General features: G+C 44.5%; 1 protein-coding gene across 4 annotated transcripts in view; it reads right to left on the bottom strand.

Moving 5' to 3' along the window:
* Positions 1 to 16,037, bottom strand: part of nudt14 (nudix (nucleoside diphosphate linked moiety X)-type motif 14) — an 89,680-nt gene that overhangs the window by 63,654 nt on the left and 9,989 nt on the right. The window contains exon 3 of one of the 4 annotated variants that reach the window (XM_043696902.1): positions 2,597 to 2,703. The exons of 1 other annotated variant lie outside the window; for it this stretch is intronic. In XM_043696902.1, the coding sequence (XP_043552837.1) occupies positions 2,597 to 2,703 (107 nt within the window). Of the gene's footprint in view, positions 1 to 2,596; positions 2,704 to 3,294; positions 3,319 to 16,037 lie in introns of those variants that run through there. 2 more of the 4 variants (XM_043696907.1, XM_043696903.1) reach the window with 2 other exon arrangements.

Raw genomic sequence — 16,037 nt, 5'->3', positions numbered from 1 at the left:
GAGTGGGGTTAGACTGGGTGGGATAGTAAGGAGTGCAGGCAGTGAGGGGGGGAGTGGGGCTAGACTGGGTGGGATAGTAAGGAAAGCAGGCAGTGAGGGGGGGAGTGGGGCTAGACTGGGTGGGATAGTAAATGGAGCAGGGAGTGTGCAGCAGAAACCCTGGAAAGGACAAAGCAAGCTGGATGTGTCCCCCTGCTTTATCGTCTACCTTGCAGATAGTTATCGGAGTATGGAAGCAGGGCCCTCACCAATCCTGTCTGCACAAATCCAAGTGTCAGACGTTGGAATTATCATCTGATAATGGATTTGCAATTCCTGCTCTGTCCCTCAGAATAACTTCCAGGACGAAGGCGGAGGAATCCAGGGTGAAACGTGGGATTGATGTTGGCTGAGGAAAGATAGCAACATTAAGGGGAATTACATAGAGTCGAGCTCCAAGTGGCTTGAGGCCTGTTCTGCCTTGGAGTTCTCGACCGAAAGTTTAACTCATCCAACTGTGGAGTTTAACTAGTCCAACCACTGCCTAATGGGGAAGCACCTGAAACTGGGAGTGAGCAAGAAACGAGAATATCAGTGCGAAAATGGACAGAAAGCTGTGACATAACTGCCCAGAATTGTGGATTAAAACTAGTGCATAGTGTCCCGGTGTGGTCAATGAGGCACAAGTGAGGTAGCCAAAAGGATGGAGAGAGTTCAGAGAGGAGCTGACAGTCTCGGTCAGAGGTTTCAGCTGGTGGAGAAATGCTGCAGGAAGAAAGAACTAACTGGAGCTTTTCCGGAGGTGTGTAACAGAGGAAACAGCCCTTCTAAATCTACAAAAGGTAGCTAAGGATTGAATGTAAAACCTCGGGCATCGGACAATATGGCACACACGTTCAATCCAATGAAAGTCAATGTTAGGACTACTATCAGGATGTTGCTCTCCAACAATTTGTGATTAATAGGATCACAGAGTAAAATGATGACATTTTCAAATGGCTCTCCAATTAGTCTCATTCCAATGTTTCTCCCTTGGAGAAAAACATAGAGTCATAGAGATGTACAGCATGGAAACAGACCTTTCGGTCCAACCTGTCCATGCCGACCAGATATCCCAACCCAATCTAGTCCCACCTGCCAGCACTCAGCCCATACCCCTCCAAACCCTTCCTATTCATATACCCATCCAGATGCCTCTTAAATGTTGCAATTGTGCCAGCCTCCACCACATCAACATCCTGGACTGTGCTTGACACCAGGGCCAAAGGGAGGGACTGTAGCATCTTTCCAGATGGAGTAGATTCACACAAACACTTCTATCCATGTGTAATCCATGCTCAGTACAATGTGTATTGGACCTTCTACTGCCTGAGAATGCTGCATCGCTGCACTGTTGGAAACCAGCTCCCTTCCCTTAATCTCTCTGCCTCCCACAAGCTGTTGACCACCCAATGCAGACTTCCCTCAGCTTCTCCTTTATTGTTCCCAACCTGCTACACCATGACACTTCAGGTAGGTTTCTCAGAGAGCAATGAGCCTCACTTAGTAACCTCTGTATGATTCAGAAGTGTCAGAGCTGCTGCATTCCAACAGGCTGGTATACCGTTCCCCTCAAAATAACACAGATGTCACAGGTAAGGCAGGAGAGTGATGAAGAGTTTTTAACACATCAGTAATCGCCTTGTGTTGACTGAACACCATGAATGAATGTTGTAATGTTACTCTCCTGCTAAAGGGAAGTTTTACTGTCACCACCTTTTGCTGCTCCATGCTATCAGACCTGCATGAATAGCCAGAGGGACATCAGCATTAGAAGTGGGAGATACATGGCATGGAGTGCAGCTCAGAAACACACAGCACAACCTACCGGATTCAGGTAAATAGACGGAACAACTGAGAAGACACATCTACACATCTGACAGCTGATACAAGTACAGAGGAACCTCGATTGTCCAAACAACACGGGCAGGGAGTATTTGTTCGGATAATCGAATACTTGGCTAATCGAATGCCGGTTAACACAGTTTAGCCAAGCATTGGGACCTTGCGATCTTGTCCGGATAATCTGAAATTCAGATAATCGAATGCCGGATAATCGAGGTTCCTCTGTACACGTGAGCACAAGACACCAATAATAGCAAATCATACAATAGAAATTTAATTACTCTCAGCATATTCCCCAACTCTATCCAAAAAAGTCATCATTTCTAAAGTTTCTTTCAGAACATGTTTTACAGCCAATGAAGTACTTTTGAGGTGTCATCAGTGTTCTAATAAAGAAAATACAACACTCAATTTGCAAAAAGCAAGCTCCCTCAAATAGTGACATGGTAATAATCAAGATCATCAGTTGCCAATGGTGTTGGTCAAATGATAAATATTAACCAGGAGACTGGGGGCAGCTCTCTTGCTTGTATTGAACAGAGTTGTAGGAGGTTTTGTATTGACCAAGAGGACAGACAGGGGCCTCAGTCTCGTCTAAAAAACGGCACCTCCAACAATGCAGCACTCCCTCAGTCTGGAGTTCTGTGCTCAGATCTCTGAGGTGGGATTTGAACGCACAAATCTGACTCAGAGACAGGAATATTATCACCGACCATGGTTGGCATTTTCTCACCATAACACTCAGTTTCTCCTTTCTCCCGAAACACGTCTCTCAAATCCATTTCCAGTGCTTCTTTGAAACCCTGGCTGATCATCAAGTTCAGACTGCCATCATTCTTCCTGCAAACAGAAGATTGATCCATCTTCATAAATGGTTATGTTTTCGACAGATCACATAGCGGGTGGCCTCGTGGATTCATCACTGGACTGTTAATCCAGTGCCCCAGGTAATGTTCAGGGGATCTGTGGTTTGGATTCTGCCACAGCAGATGGCGAATTCAACAAAAATCTAGAATTGAGGGTCTAATGGTGACCATGAATCAATTGTTGGAAACCATCTGGGTCACTAATGTCCTTTAGGAAAGGAAACTGCCATCTTTAACTGGTCTGGCCTACCTGAGACTCCAGACCCATAGCAATGTGGTTGACTCCTAACTGCTCTCTGGGTAATTAGGGATGGGCAATAAATGCTGGCCCATGAATGAATAAAAAAAACTTGCGTTTGAACTTTTTTGCCATAAAGAACAACTTTCTACAATCAATTTTTAAGTTCTCTTTCATAATCACACCAGTTCACCGCTTGTAACTTAAATTACCAACAACACTCCTTTATTGTATTCTCAAGGGTAAAATTATCCTCTAAACTAAAACCAAAGTACCGTGGTTGCTGGAGATCTGAAACAAAAACAGAAATTGCTGGAGAAACTCAGCAGGTCTGGCAGCATTTGTGGGGATGGAAAAAGAGTTAACATTTCAAGTCCAGTAGGGCTCCTCTTCAGGATTGGGAGGCTCGAAAGAACAGTCATACAAGATTCGAAATGTGAACTGATTCTCACTCCACAGATGCTGCCAGACCTGCTGAGTTTCTCCAGCACCTCCTCTTCTTAGTGTAAAGTTATCCTTGATGGGTAGCTTGCTATTTTGATCACTCTTGCAAACCTCTGTCTAGGTGCTCCTCTGTAAAGCATCAAATATCTCTGACAGGGGAATGCAAAGGAAGGTCCAGAGGAGTAATGAGCAGGAGCTGGGGTATCTGCAGCACAAAACTAAGCAGGGATGCAGCAAGTAGATGCGTGGGGAGTACAGTGGGAATGGCCAGGAAGCAGCAAAATCAGGGAGCATTTGGGAATGAAATGAGCAGGAGGGACTACAATGGGTTTGTGCAAGAGGCAGGAGAGGAACAGGGAGCAAACAGGAACATTCAGGCAAGACCAAACATCTTGGCACTCCCTGCTGGAATGTGGTGACAGTGCCATATAACACAAAAAGCACGCATGCTGCACTGTGCCGTGTTACCAACCAGCAGCTGTGCCAGGATTCCAGACGCCAGGAACAGTCCCTGTACACATTCTCTTGTGTAATCACATTCTCAGGAAGGTGCAAGGCCAAGCTTAGGTTGACAGGTGGCCATTTGATGATTAACACGTGAGCAATTAATGTGTCTATAATTCGATGAAAGTTTGAAGATCATATCACACAAGAATGTGGTTACGCAACAGAAAGTGGGGAAACAAAATAATCCAGTGTTTAGATGGTGGAGTCATCTTGCACCAGGTGCTAGTCAAAGACAACAGCATCAATTAAACCCTGCAGTAATCTTCAAAGCAAAGAAGTTCCACAACAATTAAAATTCCCTTTTATTTTCTTGCTCAGAGGCATGTTTGAAGCTTTCCAACTGGATATTTGGGATTTCACATGAATGGAGCAGTGAATGGGGTTGACAAAGATGATCACTTTGTGAATGAACAGCCCAGTGAATTAAAAAGTCACATGACTCAGTAAAATCCCAAACTTTAGTTAGACTTAGGCATCCAAGTGTGGGCTAGCAGTCAGGAAATTGAGTTTCTCTTAAGGTTCCTGAGCCAGAGAGGATGAAATAGGTTGCAAGTCCTGGTTTCTGGTTACTAGCCAATGAACTGCTGGGAGGTAGGCATGTGCAGATTTGAACTGGTAGAGGATAAGGTTGTGTTGTGAAATTATCCCCCTCTTCAGCACTGCCTTCGCCTTCTAACTGACTGAATTACCTGCTTATTTTCACTATTTTAGATCGGGCAAGAATAGGCAGGGTGCTAACTCGAGAAGCAAATCAACTGACAGCTGCACTATAGTCTGCAGCTTGGGACACTCATTGCTAGCATGAGTCTGGTTTGCAAAGACTCAGTGCAGCATGAGACTTCAATTTCCCTTCATCATGACTTCATCGAAATCCCTTCTTGTTCATTGCTCAATATCCACCACATTCAACTCGAGGTTCGGTTGTGAGCCTGAACACCTCACACAGAGGACATAAGAAATTTGACACAAAGTTGGTAATGGGTGCAGCACCTTCAGCAGGTGAGTACAGACCCCCTACATTGGTATAACATACCCAACGTACACCGAAGGCAGAGGGACCCAGTGAGACCTTCTGGATCACTGCCAATCGGCCATGTCCTCGGCTTAAAGGAAAAGGGAATGGAGGAAATCAGAGAGGGAAGGAAAGGCATCTTTCACAAGCTCAGGTCATTCCCTTTTTCCATCATAACCCAGTCCAGCTAAAGAGCGCAACCTTAACAGCCCACTGAGAGATGCAGCATTACTGTCAGAATATATGGATATAATAGGGGGTAGGTGAATAGCAGGCACAGGGGCTGTGTAAAACCCTGTGTAGGTTTCTTTCAGTCCAAGCTAATTATGGCCAATCATCATTAGTGTGTAAGGCTAAGCTGAGCTGCAGGCAGTCTGCTTAACTCTGGAGTGTAGCACACCTGTGTCGAGCCCTGTTCGAAAATCCCAAGAGAAAGTGAGAGAGAGAGAGGCACTGAAAAGAAGAGAAACAGACACCTCAACAGATTTCAGTGGCTGGTATTTCAGTAGGCCCCTGCTTGATTCATTGAGCAGGTGAGAACAAGCAACAGACAGCATGGAGCAGTGATCAATCACAGTGACCTTGCTGTCCAGTATACTGGTTAATTTTTAATGATAGTCTGGTTGTATTCAGAAAGCAGACAACCAGAGAGAGAATGCATTAGAGAAACTGACACTTAAAGTATTATATCCTAAATCACCTCTAACACAAAGAAGGATAACGTGTAGAGCCCTTCCTTCCACTTCTGAACATGATGACTCCTTAAAAGGAGCTGGAAAACTTTAACAGGAAATTGCTGTTTTTAACTCATATCCTCCCAAGTGCTCTTCTCGGTGGGATGAGGTTACTGGGTTAACCAATTTTGCTAAGCAATGGAGAATCTCACTGAAACCTCACAGATAACCCTACAAATCAGACAGCTCTGGCCCCAAATGAACACTGCATCTGTACACAGAGCAAATCCTAAAGTAGACAATTAGTCTGACACATGACTCTTTCCCTAGCACAGGCTCCCATCTGCACGTGGATCACATTCGGAATGATGTTCTGCCTTATTCCCACCTTATTCTTCAAGAGGATAAAGAGAGGTTTAGCTGACACAGAAATGTTTACAAGTCTTTCAGCTAATGCTTCCTTTCCCAGTGCTAGAGATCCCCCATGATATCGCCCATGGATGTTACGCCATTTTATAAGGGTGTGGAGTGTTATAATTGTTATTCAGTGTATTGTTTGGCTCCAGCCAGCTCTGTCCCTTTAAGGATGTAAATGGGTACAGGCTGTGCTTAAACCTGAAGTTAACATTCGCAGTCTCAACCAGAGGCTAATTACCGGATATTTTCTGAGGCTGTGAAAATTTCCCTAAGACCGGTAGGAAATGCCTGACTTTCTCCATTTTGACTGCAAAACACATTGGAACATCCTGAGGATATAAACGGTGCTACTGAAGTATGAGTTCTTTATTTATGTTCAAGTGTTCTTGATTGAATGAAACAGACAGAGTCAGGGTGTAGAAAATTACACAGGTTACAGGAAGAGAGGGACAACTTGCGATATGTCTGAGACATTGAGGTTAGATATTGCCAAATCTTTAACAGCACACAGCCTACTGGAGAAAGAGAGGCCCGAGGGAGATGAGGAATGCCACAGGCTTGAGGTCACTTGATAAGAATGAGTTACAACAGGAGATGGTGCCAAAGAAGTTGGAATTCAAAGAGTGCGGGGGGGGGAACAGGGCAAAAGCAAATGGGGCAATGGGCATCAGGAGTGGGCAGGGGCCACAATATTTGACACTAAGCAAGGGACATGTTGAAGAACACTCCAGAAAGTTGTGAACACAGCCCAGTCCACTGCGCAAGCCAACCTTCCATCTGTGGACTCTATCTACACGCTTGCTCCCTCAGAAAGGCAGCGAGCATCATCAAAGACTCCTCCCATCCCACTTATAATCTCCTCTGACCTCTTCTGTCAGGCAGAAGATACAAAAGCTTAAACATATGTACCAACAGGTTCAAGGACAGCTTCTTCCCTGCTGTCATTAGACTTCTGAACAGGTCTCTCAAATGTCAAACCTAATGTTGATATGTTTGTGCACCTTCTCTGCAGCTATAACGTTCCATTCCCCGCTCCATTCTATTACCTTAATATACTTTCTATGGTATGACCTGCCTGTACTGCACACAAAACAAAACTTTTCACTGTACCTAGGTTCATGTGACAATAAAAAGTTAAATCAAAAACCACCAAGCAGCAAATTAACAAGGCCAACAAAAAACTGCGGAGGCTGGAAATCTGAAACAGAATCAATCAGTCAGTTGGGCAATGAACAACGAGGTTATTGTTTCAGTAGTGGAATCTTTGTCCAAAGGTCTTGCACTAAGCATTTATGCCTGAGACATTAATTCTGTTTCTCTCTCTTCACAGAGGCTGCCTGAACACTTGTGTCTCCCAGCATGCCCAGATTTTAGTTCAGATTTTGTTCCTACTTGCTGCATTCCTTTTTTTCCCTATCTCTCTATTTCATTACCACACTCAGAATCACTTGCCCGCTCCCCCACCCCATCCTAATCCAAATCCAGTGTCACTAAAACATCTGCTGTTTCTCCCTTTAGATGACTGGCCTGAGCAGATGACTGAATGCTGAGACTCTGACTCTTGGTCATTTTCTATTCTTGTTCCTTGTGATGTACTGACAAAACTGCGGCATGACTTCTGGAGTTCTGGGATGTATCGACAGAATGTCGCTAGGGTGGTGGGTGAAGGTCTGGATGAGAAGTCCAAGGTAACTGAGGAAGGGTATGGTGGACCCATGGGAGAACATGGTCTAGAGAGGCCCCAGCAAGGATCTGAGGTGGTGACAGTGGGAAGGATTCAGATTTATAGTAGGAATGCAGCTTCTTTATTTCTTTGTCTAATTTTCATTTCTCTGCTCCTGGTTCACTTGTAAAAAAATTATCTATGTTTGTGTTCCTGTAGTATCTTTCCCCAGGGCACCCCTAATTGTCCAGACTGTAACCCCCATACAACCATGAGACACAGCAGCAGAAGTAGACCATCGAATCCAGTCTGCTACTCAATGATGGATCTGATAATCTTCAACTGCATTTTCCTGCCTTTTCCCCATATCCTTGGTTCCCTTACTGATTAAAATCTGTCAATCTCAATTTTGGACAATGACCCAGCCTCAACAACCCTCTGTGATGAATAATTCATGATGTGGTCAAGGATTCACAGATGCACAACCCTCAGAGAAGAAATTCCTCTTCATCTCTGTCTTGAATATGCAATCCCTTTATCTGATAGTATGCCCTCTGGTCCTAGACTCTCTAATGGGGGAAAGAATTCTTTCAGCACCTAGCCTGACAAGTCCCTTAAAAGTCTTGTGTGTTTCAGTAGGTCCAATTCTGCTTCTCCTATGTTCCAAAGAGATTCTAAGCCTTGTGTATTCACAGCTCATCATTACACATTGGATCAGTCTTGCAGTCCCTCTTCTGAATCTACGTATTCATTTTTTGAGAGATAATGATTGATTCTCAATCCTGCAGCAAGAGTGTACTTCCCTTCCAGTAACTCAGCCCTGTTTGAGGAACTCAAATCCCTCCACCTCCCTCCTGCACCTTTAACCAACCTTTCACAGCCCTGTCTCAAAGAGTCAGGACCTCTGTGGAATGCATGGCTTTCCCTCTCAATGCTCCATGAACACAAGCCTTTGTCGTAGAAAGAGTCTGGAAGGATATCAGGACAGAAGACATCAAACTCAGAATTGTATTCAAAATACAAGATGTGACAATGGCAGAGTTAAAACACAATTTCCAAATCCAAGAGAACATATCTTCTTCTAACAGTACAAGTATTTGGAAAGGCAAGGACTGATTCGGGGTAGTCAACATGGCTTTGTGCATGGGAAATCATGTCTCACAAACTTGATTGAGTTTTTTGAAGAAGTAACAAAGAAGATTGATGAGGGCAGAGCAGTAGATGTGATCGATATGGACTTCAGTAAGGCGTTCGACAAGGTTCCCCATGGGAGACTGGTTAGCAAGGTTAGATCTCACGGAATACAGGGAGAACTAGCCATTTGGATACAGAACTGGCTCAAAGGTTAATGCTAAAGTCCTAGGGAGTGTTGCTGAACAAAGCGACCTTGGAGTGCAGGTTCATAGCTCCTTGAAAGTGGAGTTGCAGGTAGATAGGATAGTGAAGAACGTGTTTGGAATGTTTTCCTTTATTGGTCAGAGTATTGAGTATAGGAGTTGGGAGGTCATGTTGCAGCTGTACAGGACATTGATTAGGCCACTGTTGGAATATTGTATGCAATTCGGGTCTCCTTCCTATCGGAAATATGTTGTGAAACTTGAAAGGGTTCAGTAAAGATTTACAAGGATGTTGCCAGGGTTGGAGGATCTGAGCTATAAGTAGAGGCTGAATAAGCTGAGGCTGCTTTCCCTGGAGCATCGGACGCTGAGGGGTGACCTTATTCAGGTTTACAAAATTATGAGGGGCATGGATAGGGTAAATAGGCAAAGTCTTTTCCCTGGGGTTGGGGAGTCCAGAACTAGAGGGCATAGGTTTAGGGTGAGAGAGGAAAGATATAAAAGAGACCTAAGGGGCAACTTTTTCACGCAGGTGGTACGGGTCTGGAATGAGCTGCCAGAGGAAGTGGTGGAGGCTGGTACAATTGCAACATTTAAGAGGCAGTTGGGGAGGCTGGTACAATTGCAACATTTAAGAGGCAGTTGGATGGGTTTATGAATAGGAAGGGTTTGGAGGGATATGGGCCGGGTGCTGGCAGGTGGGACTAGATTGGGCTGGGATATCTGATCAGCATGGCCAGATTGGACCGAAGGGTCTGTTTCCATGCCGTACATCTGTATGACTCTATGACTCTAATTGCATGATCCTGAAGAAAGAGACTGAGATTAAGGAATTCAATCTAACTGAGTTGTTCAAAATGATTAAATGTCAAACAAACCTGATTGAGTTTTTTGAAAAAATAACAAAGGGGATTGATGAGGGCAGAACGGTGGATGTGATCTATATGGGCTTCAGTAAGGCATTCAACAAGGTCCCCATGGGAGATTGGTCAGCAAGGTTAGATCTCACGGAATACAGGGAGAACTAGCCATTTGGATACAGAACTGGCTCAAAGGTAGAAGACAGAGGGTGGGGGTGGAGGGTTGTTTTTCAGACTGGAGGCCTCTGACCAGTGGAGCGCCACAAGGATTGGTGCTGGGTCCTCTACTTTTCGTCATTTTATATAAATGATTTGGATGTGAAAATAGGAGATATAGTTAGGACAGTGAAGAGGGTTACCTCAGATTACAACAGGCGTAACTGGGGCCTGCATGGGTACCCATGGCCACACCTTTGACCTGAAGAATGTGAGAAGAGTTAAAGAATTGTTCAAAGTGAGGAACAAAGTGGAGGAGGGTGGTACTGGATGGGGTCGGTTCAAGCCTTCTTTCAAGGGAGAAGTGGAGAGCCCTGAGAGCATCCTGATGGGCGATGGATGTGGGAGAGGAACTGCACAGTCATGGGAAAGACACAGCCACCAGTGCCTGCAAACCAGAAATGTAGAAACCGACGTAAAGTACCAGAAAAATCACGATTCAAGTTGGAAGAGATGGTGGGATCATAGTCTGGAGTGGGAGGAGGAGATATCTGACAGCTGGTACTCAAACTCCACAGTGTAGACATCAGTACACCAGACAACAAAGCATCACCTTTGACAACAGGTTTGATTATAAATTCAGGGTTGGATCTCAGAGCACGGAATGCAGTCAGCTCAGAAGGTGATACGTTTGAATGATTGCAGGCGAGGTGGGGGGAGGACGTGTGCACAGAAAAACCAAGGAAGACATCAATCATTCTCCGTTAAATGTCAAGTGCAGGTAAGAGACGAGAGGGAGGGTGCTGGAGGTGGGGATGTGGGACAGGATAAATATTGATAATTTTGGTTGGCTAATGACAGCAAAGGTTACAGAAAAAAGGCAGTAAGTCACGATACACACAGCAGTCATGCCTTCAGAGGCTGAATGGCCTCCTTCTGGATATATGTTCCATATTAGCAGAGAAATTTCTCTCCAATCTCCGACTCACTCTGCTCCAAAACTGGGCTCAAGGGAACCAGTCCAGTATATGCTGCAGGATGAGAACGGAGGAGGGGAAGGGAGGATATCGTTAACACCTTGGTTCATTAACTCTCTGCCACAGATTCACAGGGATACATCACAACCAGCTGCAGTCCCTGCTGCAGCTGTAAACCATGGGATATCAGACACTGAGCTCATTCCATTTCCATTGCAACAACACAGCATTTCTTGTTCATTTCCTAAATTGTAACTCAAATGGGTTCTATTGTACCATCCTGACACACTACAACTTGGAAGCCAATTAAATGCTCCAATTAAACAGCCTATAGGAAGATACAACCTGCATATCACAAAAGTAAATGCCAGTCACATCTCAGAGTGAGTTGCAGTCTGAAACTTAATGGAGGATTAATAGATACCCAGGAGTGAGTTACAGACTGGAATCTAATTGAGGGGTTCAGGGTGGTTTATATACAGAATATCAGATACCTGGAAGGGAATTACAGACTGGAATCTAATCGAGGGGTTTGGGTGGTTTATATCTAGAATAACAGATACTCCGGGAGTGAGGTACAGACTGGAATCTAATCGAGGGGTTTGGGTGGTTTATATCTAGAATAACAGATACCTGGGAGCGAGGTACAGACTGGAATCTAATCAAGGGGTTTGGGGTGGTTTATATACAGAATAACAGATACTTGGGAGTGAGTCACAGATTGGAATCTATTTCAGGGTTTTGGGTGGTTTACATACCCCCCTTATAGAATAACAGATACCCAAGAATGAGTTCTAGGCTGGAATCTAATTGAGGGGTTTGTGGTGATTTATGTGTAGAATACCCAGGAATGATATACAGACTGGAGTCTAATTGAGGGGTTCGTGATGGTTTATATGTAGAATAGCAGATACCTGGAAGGGAGTTACAGACTGGAATCTAATTGAGGGGTTTGGGGTGCTATATATATATTTATATAACAGATACCTGTAAGTGAGATACAGACTGGAATCTAATCAAGGGTTCAGGATGGTTTCATATACATAGAATTACAGATCTCGGTAAGTGTAAGGTATGAATCTAACCAAAGAGTATAGATGGTTCACATTTTGAGCTTCCTTGCAATGTTTGAAATGTCAAAAGAAAGAACTGCTTTTACATAGCATCTTTCATCCTGGCAGGATATCCCATACACTTTACAATGAAGCACTCCCAGCATGTTCTGCTGAAACAGTACCAACGGTGAGTGCTTCTAATAAGCATCAGCTTCAAATAAAGCTCGCAGGGCATTTCATTAGTAGAGGCAGTGCAGTCTCAGGTGGTTTTCTGCCTTTGAGTGTTCGGATAAGGGATCATTTGCAACAATCAGTAAAGATTGCAGAAGCTGAGGGTGAACAGCCTTTTCCATTTCAGAGACAATGCTGGTGGGAAGCATAGGAGGCCTGCAGTGGGCGTTGAGATCAGGAGCTGGTTTTCAGTGCAGGACACAAGTTTGCTGCCCAGAATAAAGGGAGCAGGAGAATGAGCAGCTCAACAATTGGGTACATGGGTAGGGTCAGCCAGAGGACTTCCGTCTGTGGGGCACTTCCAGGCAATGTTGTTTCTGCTTTGGCTAAGCTATTGAACTGGCAAAACGGATAAAGACTTGTTTAAACAGAAAGGAAAGGCGGAGCAGGGAAAATACAAAACTCTCAAAGAGCCAGAAGGGGAGGTAGAAATAAATTAAGTAAATACACAAATATATTAACAAAATAGCATGCTAAAGAAACAAAGAGAGGGGAGGGAATCAACTTTTTAAAAATCCGTTCACGGGATGTAGGCGTTCCTGGCAACACCAGCATTAATTGAACATCAGAATTAATCCAGTTAGAGTCATAAAGTGGTACAGCATGGAAACAGACCCTTCGGTCCAACCCGTCCATGCTGACCAGATATCCCAACCCAATCTAGTCCCACCTGCCAGCACCCGGCCCATATTCCTCCACACCCTTCCTATTCATATACCCATCCAGATGTGTTTTAAATGTTGTAATTGTACCAGCCTCCACCACTTCCTCTGGCAGCTCATTCCATACACGTACCACCCTCTGCGTGAAAACTTTGCTCCTTAGGTCCCCTTCAAATTTTTCCCCTCACACCCTAAACCTATACCTTCTAGTTTTGCACTCCCCCACCCCAGGGAAAAGATCTTGTCCATTTATCCTGTCCATGCCCCTCATGATTTTATAAGCCTCTTCAGGTCACCCCTCAGCCTCAGACGCTCCAGGGAAAACCTAGCCCCAGTCTAATCAGCCTCTCCCTGTAACTCAAAACACTTCAACTCTGGCAACATCCTTGTAAATCTTTTCTGAACCCTTTCAAGTTTCACAACATCGTTCCTGTAGCAGGGAGACCAGAATTGCACGCAATATTCCAACAGTGGCCTAACTAGTGTCCTGTACAGCCGCAACATGACCTCCCAACTCCTGTGCTCAATACTCTGACTAATAAAGGAAAGCAATCCAAACGCCTTCTTCACTATCCCGAGTACCTGAGATGAGGGAAAAGTATCGTAAAGGAATGAGGTTCAAACTCACATGAAAGAAGAAATCTAGCCACATGGAGTGAATTAATATGTAAAAAAAAGGTAGATATATTACAATTCTCACAATATGGAAATATAAACCGGGGGGAACAATGAAAGTATATCAATAGGAAATCTAGGCCTTCTTCACACAGGTACAAGGCTGCAAGCTGTGCGTCACTGTGAATTAATCCATCAGATAAAAATACTTTTAGAAGAGGAATGATATCATGGGTGAAAGACAGAATTTAGTGGTGTACAGAAAGAAGGTGGACTATTACAAAAACACGGTCTGAGCAAGTCAGTGTAGTTAGAGATCAAAGATTAAAGAAAGATGTCCCATTGGTGTAGCAGAAGTCAGATTTTGCTTTCGGGATACTGAACTGAAGGAAGAGAGAATGGAGAAGGCAGGAGGTCTCACTGAATGACACAGCAGGCTGGAAGAGACAACTGGCCCGTTCCGGTTTCTATTCCTTATCCTTTCCCTCAAACTGCCTGGTACTCTCCAGGAGAGAACTGGAAAAGGAACAAAAACAGAAATTGCTGGAAAAGCTCGGCAGGTCTAGCAGCATCTGTGGAGAGAAATCAGAGTTAACATTTCGGGTCCAGTGCCTCTTCCTCAGGACCGGTTTCGGTTTTCACTGGAAAATGGGTCTCGGTACGGTGACTGGGGCAGACAGAGAGAGTAAACAGAAGAAGTGTATGCACGTGAGACTCATTTCTAAGTTTGTCTCACTCTGGCTGTCCCACAAAGTGAGAAGGGCCCTTCCGATGGAGTGTAGCTTCTAACACAAGCTTACATCTGGATTACACAGGGCTGTGGCTGACCAGGAAACTCTCCCACTATTACTGTCTGCCACTGGTACACATCAGAAGGATTTACAGACTGATGCTCAATCTACTTGGTCATGTTACAACCCACTGGCCCTGGAGTGGGACTTGAACCTGGAACATCTGGCTCAGAGGCGGAGCATTACCCTCTGTATCACAAGACATTCTTCAAAGCTTTGCATAACCCACAATTAGAATTAGAATCCCTACAGTGTGGAAACAGGCCCTTCGGCCCAACAAGCCCACACCGACCTTCCGAAGAGCAACCCATCCAGACCCATTCCCCTACCCTATTACTCTATATTTACTCTTTACTAATGCACCTAACCTACACATTCCTGAACACTACGGGCAATTTAGCATGGCCAATCCACCTGACCTGCACATCTTTGGACTGTGGGAGGAAACCGGAGCACCCGGAGGAAACTCACGCAGACACGGGGAGAATGTACAAACTCCACACAGACAGTCACCTAAGGCTGGAATTGAACCCAGGAGCCTGGTGCTGTGAGGCAGTAGTGCTAACTGCTGAGCCACCGTGCCTAGAGGTGTTACCAGATCTTGTTATGAATTATGAAGTAGGGCAGGTGGATAGATAAAAGCACCGCCTGTATTGTACTATAATAAAGATAATAATATAATTAGGCTTGGCTTCCAAACAGAAAGGGGAAAAGTCACACAATAAAGAAACAGATGGGATTCGGCACAATTTTCAAAGGAGATGAGTTGCAGTAGATAGATAATTGTACACCAACAATATGGTTTCTTTCTAAGAGATCCAGAACAAACGTACATGAAATAAGATCATTTCTACCGCACACTTAATTGGCCAGAAAATGTTTTGAGGTTGTAAAGGGTGTTCTATAAATGCAAGTTCTCTTGTACCTTCACCTCCTCAACATGGAGAACACATGGGAGCATCCACCATTGTACAAGCAGAATGCACTGCGATCAGAGGTGGCAACAAATTCCTCCAAAGCACAGCCCGCCAACACAACTGGCAGAACAATCTGCGGCAGCATTTATTCAAGTATGTGTCGGGGCTGGGGGATAACAGCAGCGTATGTTGCACATCTCCACCAGCAAGAAGTAAAGAACCTGGCCCAACATCCCTGGAACATATTCCAAGTTTCTGAATGAGACAGAACAACCCATCTGTCATCTTTAACTTTACCTGTCTTACAGAGAGTTAATATAATTCAGACCATCACTTCAGTGTTTTACTGTGCAATCCCACGTGCTGCTTTGACAAAAGATCCCAGGACACTATTCTTCAGAGGAGCAGGAATGCTCTCCCTGGTGCCTCGCCAGTATTTACCCCTCCACCAACACCCTAAAACTGATTATCTGGTCATTTTCACCTTGTAGTCTGTGGAATGTTGCTCTGCACATATGCACTGCCATATCTCTCTCTCACACACACACACATACACACACCATCAAACCCATTCTCCAGATAAGATCCCCTAGTGCTTACACTGCAGTGCAGACATTAAAATGCAACGTGTCAGGATAATCCACACAAATCTTTCATTATTCCAGCTCTATAAACTACAGTCACTCTTCCATATGATTTGCACTGCATTAACAGCACTCTCACTTCACTTTTAAACAAAATAAATTTCTTTC

Source organism: Chiloscyllium plagiosum, chromosome 10 (assembly GCF_004010195.1).
Source record: "Chiloscyllium plagiosum isolate BGI_BamShark_2017 chromosome 10, ASM401019v2, whole genome shotgun sequence".
In the NCBI taxonomy this organism is placed as follows: domain Eukaryota; kingdom Metazoa; phylum Chordata; class Chondrichthyes; order Orectolobiformes; family Hemiscylliidae; genus Chiloscyllium; species Chiloscyllium plagiosum.
The sequence above is the reverse complement of the archived record's forward strand: the minus strand, read 5'-3'. Positions and strand labels throughout refer to the sequence as shown.